Source organism: Phocoena sinus, chromosome 1 (assembly GCF_008692025.1).
Source record: "Phocoena sinus isolate mPhoSin1 chromosome 1, mPhoSin1.pri, whole genome shotgun sequence".
Taxonomy (NCBI): domain Eukaryota; kingdom Metazoa; phylum Chordata; class Mammalia; order Artiodactyla; family Phocoenidae; genus Phocoena; species Phocoena sinus.
Genome location: NC_045763.1, coordinates 155,604,495 through 155,614,238, shown reverse-complemented (window position 1 = coordinate 155,614,238; position 9,744 = coordinate 155,604,495). Strand labels below are relative to the sequence as shown.

Genomic DNA, 9,744 nt, shown 5'->3' with positions numbered 1-9,744 from the left:
AGGCAAACGGGCTGAATGACTCATTTGATCCTGGACATTTCCTTCACTCCTAGGATGTCTCAATCTCTCTCTACTCTCGTTATTTAAGCTTAACGATGAACAATCATCTGCTTCGCTCGCACAGTCAGCGAAGTCATCAGGCACGTGACGAAACTGCCGGCTGCAAGGGGTTCCATCCGTTCCTGCATGCCTCCATCCATCCACCCACCTACCCATCGCCCTTCCTGTTCTCCGGCTTACACTCCCATCGCCAGGCCTTCAGCGGCGCGCACACCGCCGGGCCGGGTGTGCAAGGGCCCGGGCTGCGCGCGCTGGGGGCAGGGCGGCAGCTTCCCACAGAGGAGACTGTGGGGCGGCGGGGCCGGAGGGGCCGCGAGGCCGCGCGGAGCCGAGCCCCGCCCCCTACCCAGCACCTACGGACGCCGGGTCCCACGTGACAGTCCCCTCCTCCCTCCCCAGTCGCGCGCACGGGCCGGGCGTCTCGGGCCCGCGCGCGCTCGTGGTCCGAGAGCCCGGGAGCAAAGCGAAGCGAAGGAGGGAGAGGCGGAGCGCGGGCCGTCAGAGCCCTGTGCCCGCGCGGAGGTGATGAAGCTGGCCGCGCGCTGACACCGCCGCACCCAGCCGCTGGGAAGAAGGCGCCTCGGGCCGCGACCTTCAGGAGAAGGTACGTGGCTGGGGGTGGGGGTTGGCGGGAGGCGGCGCCCCGGAGCCCCGCGACCCGGTCTTCGGGGCTGACACTGCCGCTGGCCCGGCTCCCGCGCGCGGCTTGGGCTCGCCTGCCATTTGCTGCCGCCGTGAGAGCCAAGCAGGCGAGCTGGGCTTGCTTGTTTTCCCCTCAGTGCCTGGTCACTCTGAGGCTTCCGCAGTTAGGTGCTGCTCACGGTGACCCAGGTAATTGCCTAAAGGGCCGACCTCCCACCTGGTCTTGTTTCCGGGACACCTTCTGATGCCTTCTTGCAAAGGTTGGGCAGGGTTACGCCGTGACTTCCGAAGCCGAGCGGGCCGAGGGGAGAGGAGCCAGTGGCCGGCAGTGCAGGCAGGTGAAAGTCGGAGAAGCTCCCAGACTCTGTGCGGGAGACCTAGGGGAATGAAGGCGAAACACATGACTGGAGAATGGCTCGGGGAATGGGCCTCTCTGATGCGCCTGTATGCGGGAAACTAGCCAGACACCTGGGAGAAAGTGTGCTGCCACAGGGTGTTGCCTTTCTGCCCATTCGGGGAAAACACCGAAGATACTGTGGAGATGCAGTATTGGGAGAGAAGAGAACTCATAGGATGGAAATGGTAACGGTGGTTTTTTTTTTTTTCTTCAGTGAGCCTTAAACACTTTAAAAAATGAGTACCCAGAAAATCAAGTCAATTAAAACCATAGTCAAATGACTATTTTAACTAAAAGATTGTCATTCATTTCTTACTTATAATTCCCTGGGAGTACTGTAGGTGTAAATTCAGTTGTTTTTTTTTTTTTTTTTAAATCTATTTCTGTGCTATTTCTTGCAAGCCAGCCCCAGCATTTAAGCATGCTCCATTGTGGGATGGGTGCTGTGGATGGGGAAGATGAATCAAGAGTCAACCTTCTTAAGGGCTTCCCTGGTGGTGCAGTGGTTGAGAGTCCGCCTGCCGATGTACGGGACATGAGTTCGTGCCCCGGTCCGGGAAGATCCCACATGCCGCGGGAGCGGCTGGGTCCGTGAGCCATGGCCATTGAGCCTGCGCGTCTGGAGCCCGTGCCCCTCAACACAGGCTCCGGACCACAACAGTGAGAGGCCCGCGTATCGCAAAAAAAAAAAAAAAAAAAAAGTCAACTTTCTTAATTACTACCATTAGGATCTCACTGATGTCTCTCTGACTCTTGCAGGGAGGAGTGATAATTCTTGTATCTAAGAGTGGACCACGTGTGTGGTGACATGGCCCAGGGGAATAATTATGGGCAGACCAGCAATGGGGTGGCAGATGAATCACCCAACATGCTGGTGTACAGAAAGGTAAGGATTTCTTCACTTTCGTGGAAAAAGGGAAACTTCTGGCTTCCTTGAATTTTTTTTCCCTCAGATCAATTTTGTGGTCTTATGGATTCTCCAAATCCCCAGTGACTGCACATTATACTTGAGGATGATCTGACATTCTCAAGTAATGCATATGTGTAGAGACACAGTGAAGTAAATGAGGCTACTCATACTGTGTTCTCACACTTTCCCTGGTGATCTTACATAGATTAATCCACAGTCAGCAATAGCAGGAAGTTTGGACATCCCACATATTTTGTTTGTTACATACATGATTTTATAGCATCTGTAATAGATTTTAGAAGCTTTTTCTTATACTCCTTCTAAGCATTTAGGTTATAATGATTATATAAATGTATAACATTTTAGAAATGAAAATAGACTACTTTGCAATTCTGGGGCAAGAGTGAATGTGGCTATGAATGTATGGGTGGTTTAAAAATTTTACTTTTAACTAAACAATTCCAGTTTTTTTTGGTTAAATCTTAGCTTTAAAGCCACCATAATAAAGGTGTATTTGAATATTGTATATGCTTCAGAGTGGTTGCTTAGGTAAGTTCATTCTGGTTATAGTCAACAATCTTCCTAAAATTAAGGAAGCAGTATTTTTTAATTAACTTCTGTACCATTTGTTTCTATTGCTTTTTATGCTGGGATTATTTTTCTTTAGCATATTATCTATAGTGCTTATGGGGCAAGATTTCTTTAGTTAACACTAGCAATTGTAAAAAGGAAACCAGACCTCGAAATGAAGGAAATTGTTAAAGATTTTGATTAGTGTGAGCACATTGAAGAGTCTAGGATGAGTTTGCTAGAGGATCAGAACTGGTTATGAATAAAGATGAAAAGCTTTCCACCTTGACCTATACTAAATGAAAACTCTCCTTCTGTGTGAGCCAGGATGATTAAGAGGTGGTGATGATATGTGTTTGAGGAAATCTTGTTATTGCTTTGATGTGAATATGCATGGACATCCTGTCAATGCTAGCCTTGTAGACCATAGTGTATTGTGTACCTATGAATGCACTTTTGTGGGTCTGGGATAGCACAATAAAACTTTTTTCCCACAGGGAAAAAAAATTGCCTATTTTAGTCTTAAAGCATCCCAACTGGATAAATCAAGAAAATAATCCACTTGGGCCTAAGTTATTACTATTATTTTCCTACACTGATTTAAATTACTGGATATTTGTCCATTCTGTATAGATGTGGTTCTGAGAAGAACTATCTTAGGGGCAGTTATGTGTTTTTTAAAGAAGTTATAATATTCTTTATTGTTTTGTATGACTGAATATTGTAATATGCAGGATGTGAGAATTGTAAATTCTACCTTATAGGTTTGTGCAATGTCGAAAGTTGGACTTCTGTAAAATTATCAGTAGTTAGCTATTTTTGTTAGGTCAAACACTATATTCTCTGTTTCCCTATTAAAAGATCAGGGGTTGAATTGATTGGACACCTAACAGTTAATCTTGATTAGAAATAAACTTAATATGACATCAGTCTGTGTCTCATTTAGTCAGTTATCATGAGAATATGTGAAAAATGAGGCTAGGAGTTTTATAGATAGTTATTGGATTATTTAGTGTACCTAAGCTTCATACTGCTAATTTTGAAACACTCTATAAATTGTTGTTTAGCATCAAATTGCCGTTAGGGCTACTTATAAATTAACAGGTTATGATAACTTCAGGGAGAGAATGTAATGCCTCATTTCTTTTAAGCATTTGTATTCTGTTGGGTAAGGTTGGAACTGCTTGTGCTACTTCTTTACCCTCCTTTTCCTAGCTTTTTGTTTAGGGTAATGGCACATACAATTTATTTCTAGAAAAGATTTCCCTGATAAATCATTGTTGGAAAAAAGTTGACACCAGTAAATTTTACTCATAATGCTTACTTATGCATTGCCTGTCTATCCTTTTATTCTCTGAACATATATCTTTTTGTTTGTGATATAAATAATAATATATAAAGAAATACCAGATAATTTGTATAAAGAAACACAGTTGTTCTTGGTTAGCATTTGCTGGTTACCAAGTCAAATGGTCCATGTCTGTAGGCAGACATACAACATGATTTTATGTGACTATTTTACCTCTGTTTTTTGTATCTTATGTGGGCTTTGACATTTAATATCTTCTCAGTAGAGGCCAGATTTTAATGTGAAGAACAGCAGAATAGTTGGAGAGGGGTAAAAAGGAAAGGAGTAGGTTGACTCCATATGTCAACTGCTCAACCTGCATGAAAGAATAAGTGACTTGTTACAAATGCTTATTAATCATGAAGTCAGTCAAAGGTTAGGAAAGAGCTTCAGCCTCACGGTGCATTGCTTAGTATCAGTGAAGAGAATAGTTAGAGAGATTGCTGTTTTATTGATTCATGCCAATTTTCTACTTCTAGTTCACTGTTGAAACACAGTTCTTAAAGTGGGTTCTGTGTTCTCACCACTTCCCCTCCCTGCAAGCCACCTCTTGTTTACTGCCCAGGATTCTGATGGTTTATACCTACTAAAGATATGCATGTGCTGTTTCCATTTTTTCTTGGTAGATTATGAATGAGGTTTAGGAATATTCTTGTGCGGCAGAGAAAACAGTGAATGGTTGTCAAAGTGTGATGCACAGAAAAGAGCTGGAATTTGTGAATTTCTTGTGTTCATCTGATGTCTCTCCATTATGATTATCCTCATATGGGTTATTGGAATTCCTCAAAATAATGGGAAAGTTCCAGGGATCTTTCTTCCATGGAGAATTCCTTAGCGATGTTCAGGAAAAATGTATTTTCAGTGGGTAGAACTATGATCCTCCAGGCAGAGTGAGTGCTGCCATAGTGAGGGCTACAGGCATTAGTAACACTGTTACCGACCAGGGTTCTTGGACTCCTTAATCAGTAGAAATTGATAAGAGGCCAGATGAGAAATTCAGGCAAGGGTTTATTGGGATGCCCACTGCAGCACAGCGGTTGAAAACAAGGAGCAGTTCCCCTTGCTTGCTGCCTGAGTGGAGGGTGAGCTGGTCCCTTAAATGGGGTGAGGGTAGGGGCGGGTCCAGGAGGCTGGACTGGAGGTATGGCTTGGGTGGTCTGCCCACTCCCTTGGTGGTGCTGGGTGCAGGGATCATGCACAGCACCCTGCTTTTGCTCTGAACGCCTCATAAGTGGCAGTTGGGTTTTTGGTCTTTTTGTATCTTGTTCATAATTTGCCCCAGCTGCACATGCACACAGTTATTTTTAGTCCCTTATAGTTTCTTTGTATTCTGTTGCTGCAGGAGACGTTCATCCAGGTGCAAGCACTGCAGCAAAGGGTCCCAGGTCCCAGCCTGTCTCACACTGCCTCACAATCAGGGTTGGTACCTGCAAATCAGTCTCGGATATTTGCCAGTACCTTTTTGGCTTAATGTGAGGGCTCTCTGTAGGCTTCATTTGATATAAGAGGTACATTAAAAAAATCCATATGGACAAAATATTTTCCTTACAAATTTTTCAGTTTATAATGCTGCTTTTTTTTTTATAAGCAAGTGATTAAGTTAGTGTGGTTATGTCATTTTATGTATTTGAAAATATTCAAAAGTTTATAAAATGTGAAGCTTAACCACTTTTATTTCTGGGGTTTCCTAAGCTCCCTTCAGATAGACCTTAACTAGAATGGAATAGAAATAATCAACTTCTTTAAGAAGAGACCCACCTAGCTCCAACTCACCTTGGATTCAGACTAGCTTCTTGAAATGTAGTGAGGTGAAATGTATGTAGAGGTGAAAACTCAGAACTCAAACACTACTGTCATTCTTGGTCTGCTTTGGGTAAAACTCTCATTCCTGGGGGTGGTACTGGCTGTAAAGGATCGCTGAGCTAGAACCCAGGGTTACAAGGAGACACATTCTAAATTTGGTGTCTGGCCAGCATGCTGCCCACTAGACAGTATACATCACTTTTTGTCCAGAAGCTGACGTTCCTGCATTTGAAAAACAAAATTTCTAGGGCACCTTGGGGCCAATATTTCATATTGGCTGGAATGCTGGCTTCTTACTAGCAAGAATGCTCAAAATGACCAATACTTTCTGTTATTATTGCAGCAACAGTTTATCTTCCAGTTGTCAGAAAAGAAAATGAAAATATTTTCCTCATTCACTGTTTTAGTGGAATGAACACATATTTTGGAAATAGCAAACCTATAAAGTTCACTATGCCTCTCCCCTCCCCCCCACCTTTTCCCTTACCCATTCTCTCTTCCCCTCCTCTCTCTTCATTTTTCATCTAGTCACTCTCATTCCGTTTGCTTCTTCTTTTCACTTTTCAAAAACGACTTAAGTGGGGACTTCCCTGGTGGCCCAGTGGTTAAGACTCTGTACTCCCAATGCAGAGGGCCCAGGTTTGATCCCTGGTCAGAGAACTAGGTACCGCATGCCGCAACTAAAGATCCCGTGTGCCGCAACTGAGACCCCATGCAGCCAAATAAATAAATAAATATTTTAAAAAAAGACCTAGGGTGAAGATGTAATTTTCCCTGAGATGCTGCTCATTTTAGTTGTGAAAGAGAAAATGATGTCTTTTGGAGATGAGAGCAGGTACCATCTTGTTTGAGTACCTGTTATACACAGACATTCAGGTGCTTTTAAACTCGGTATTATATTGTGGTAGTGGCAAAAGGTTAGTCTTGAAAGATTAAGACTGCTGTTTTTTGCAGAGTAAGATGGGACCACTGGCCTTTCTTACATAAAGGTGTAATGGGAGCTATCAGCCCAGTAGGAAGATGACCTCTGCTGATTGGCTTGACCTAGACATTGCCTTTGAAAGCTTTTTCTGAAGTAAGTCTGTTCTGTGAAAACAGATATATCTGCAAGAGAGGGGAGTGACTAGTTTTCTTCTTTGGAAAAGATTTAGTCACAGACATCACTAGTTTCTTAGGGGTGAGTTAGCTGACATTTTTGGCACTAACTCAGTGCATCTGTCACTTCAGGATTGTCCAGTGTGGTCAACCTTGAAGGTGTCACGTTCCTCCCTCCTCGAACTCCATTATGAAAAATAGCCTTTGACATTTTTGAACCTTAGTTATCTTGATCTGTCTGGGTATAGGGTGCAGCTACATGTTAGTACAGTAAAGAATATTTCTAAGTGATGACCAGAGAAAGGGCTGTTGGAAAAGGAAGGAATGTTTGCAAATGGATAATCACAGAAGGCATTTAGGCCCCTCAGATTTCTAAATTAGGGGCTCAGATGGGAGGCGGGCATCAGAAAGATTCCATTTCTAAAAAGTTCCAAAATGGAGTTTCTTCTATATGCATTATTTGAAAGCACCTTCCTAGACTAAAGGATGTTGTCTACTATAAATATGAATTTAATCTGTTTGAATCAAATGCAGACCTGTTTTTCCCTCAGTGACACAAATGCGTCCTGAGATAGGATAGGACCACCATCTATGATACTTCTGAGAAGTAGATAGAGACATTTTATGAGTAATAATTTAATGTTGAATTTTGGGTAATAATTAACTTGAGTTCAGAGCAAGAAAGCCTTTCATGGTGGAGCTTTTTCCTCACCAGTTGTTGCTTATCAGTACTATTTGTGGGATTAAGATAAGAATTTGTGGCCTGAATTTTATTTCCGTTTCTCACCTCCAACCTCCCCAAATCTAATGGATCAGAGGAAAGTGCAGATGTAGAAAGGAGAAGCTCTGAAGGAATTTTATTGCCTTATAATAGCCTTTGTGGCTCTATTGAGTGATGGAAAGCAGGGTATATTTCAGTAGTATGGTTGATGGAATGTGATCACTGCAGAGAATATGAAAATATTTTGGATTTGGATAGTTTAGTGACTTAATAAATATTAAGTCTCCTTGAAAACGATATTGTGGAAAACAAGCAACACAAGTAGTTGGCCCTTGCTCCCCCTTTCATAGCTGTGAAAAGGAGGCATTTGAATGTCAGAGTTACAGAGGCTTCTATCTTACAAGATATCAATCTAATTATAAAATAATTGTAAATGTGAATGTGGGTATGCAGTTCCTTAGGGAAAAAAAGACCCACTTCTCTGCCATTTGCCCAAGGCAATATGAAAATTTAACTTTCCCTCTTTTTAATTCCCTTTGTCTTGTGTCTAATTCAATTAACAAAGGTCTCAGGACATTGGAACTCTAATAGACAATCATGAAGGTTATTTCAGCTCCATTAAAATTGCCACCTGGCCTAGGCTAGAAAAAATTTTGACTGAGGGGCCTATCCAGGGAGAGAAGTTGTTCTGTCTTCCGGAAAAATATGTAGGAAAATGGCAGCTTTGTTCTAGCTGGGTTCTTAAGCATAGTCTAGAAGCCTTCTTATGTTAGGTCCTTTCTGGTGATTAGCAAGTAAAATTTTCTTAAGGAATCAGTGTGCTGAAGTAGAAGCATGTGCATTGCAGTTGGGTGGTTTTGGTTTTAAGTCATGGCTCTGCCATTGTTTAGCTCTGCAGTTGTGGTTTAGCAACCTAACTCCTTTCATTTCAGTTTCCTTATGTATAAAATGACAAAAAATAAGGAAACATTTCCTTCATAGAGCTGTTTGATGATAAAATGAGGTAGCCTATGTTAGACCCTCAGTGAATGTCTCAAAAATGCTATAATAATAATTATACAATTATAATTATAACATAATTTATAATATGTAATAGTTACATTATATATAATTCTAATAACTATTCTTATTACTATTTATTTAATGAAGCACCTTGTATGTTCCATGGGGTCCAATATGTTGCTATATTTTTTGATAAAGGTGAAAATATGAACATTTTAACCACTTCCAGTCATGTCTTTCTGGTAGTTAAAAAGGCAGATTCTGTAAGATGATTTGGTAATACCATTTTATGACACAATGAGCGTCCTGTCTTATGTTATTAGTTCAATATAGCTAGCTTCTTCTATTTTTAATAAGCCCTTTGAATTATTATCTAATATATCTTTGAAGTCTGCATAGTTACTTAGGTATTATGTAAACTCAATAAAGCCTTTGCATTCTGGAATTTCAGAGGTAAAAGGAAACTAAGAATTTATCTACTTTTTAATTTTGCAGATTATGAAATTTAAGATCAGAGAAGTCAGTAACATGATTTGTCTAAGGTCACACAGGTTGAATTGAGGTCTTTATTTGTCTTTCTGTGATGTGTGTGTGTCTCTCTCTTAAAATAAATGCAGTAAGTCTTGTGTTTGTAGTTCAGTTTCAGTAAGAAATCAGCATCCTGGTTACTCTGTGGCATCTATGGATTATTCCAGGATATTTAATCACCCATTATAAATAGATTACTAGATTCCCTTTTCCCTTCAACTATAGTTGAGCATTTGGAGCGCCAGGAATGATAAGATTGGGAACTAGACTGACTGACCTACCCTGGTAGTAGTTCTGTCTTTGATTTGATCCTCACTGGAAGTTCTAGGCTGATGAACACCCAGAATTTGATGCTCTGTGGCAACACTGTCCAATAGAGCTTTCTATCTTGATGGAAATATTCTGTGTACTGTCCAGTATAGTAGCTACTAGCCACAGAGGGTAGTTGAACGCTTGAAATGTGGCTGATGTGACCAAGGACCTGAATTATAAATTATATTTAATTTTAATTAATTATAATTTAAATTTAAATAGCCCCCTGTGGCTAGTGGCTATTATATTTGATAGCATAGTGATTATGGAATAAAGACCTTTAGAAAAACAGCATCAAAGCCAAGAGAAGAGATAAAAGAAAATGCTAGACTTAGCTTGAGACTTGGCATGCAGTG

General features: G+C 41.4%; 1 protein-coding gene across 6 annotated transcripts in view; it reads left to right on the top strand.

The window, feature by feature from the left end:
* Positions 1 to 468: 468 nt before the first annotated feature.
* RGS7 (regulator of G protein signaling 7) overlaps positions 469 to 9,744 on the top strand; it is a 631,374-nt gene continuing 622,098 nt past the window's right edge. For 5 of the 6 annotated variants that reach the window (XR_004348551.1, XM_032623464.1, XM_032623456.1 and 2 more), the window contains exons 1-2: positions 469 to 664; positions 1,859 to 1,985. Coding sequence is in view for 4 of the 6 variants with exons in the window: in XM_032623464.1 (XP_032479355.1) it covers positions 1,908 to 1,985 (78 nt within the window). In the remaining 2 variants the exon portion in view is untranslated. Of the gene's footprint in view, positions 665 to 1,858; positions 1,986 to 9,744 lie in introns of those variants that run through there. The other variant, XM_032623472.1, reaches the window with a different exon arrangement.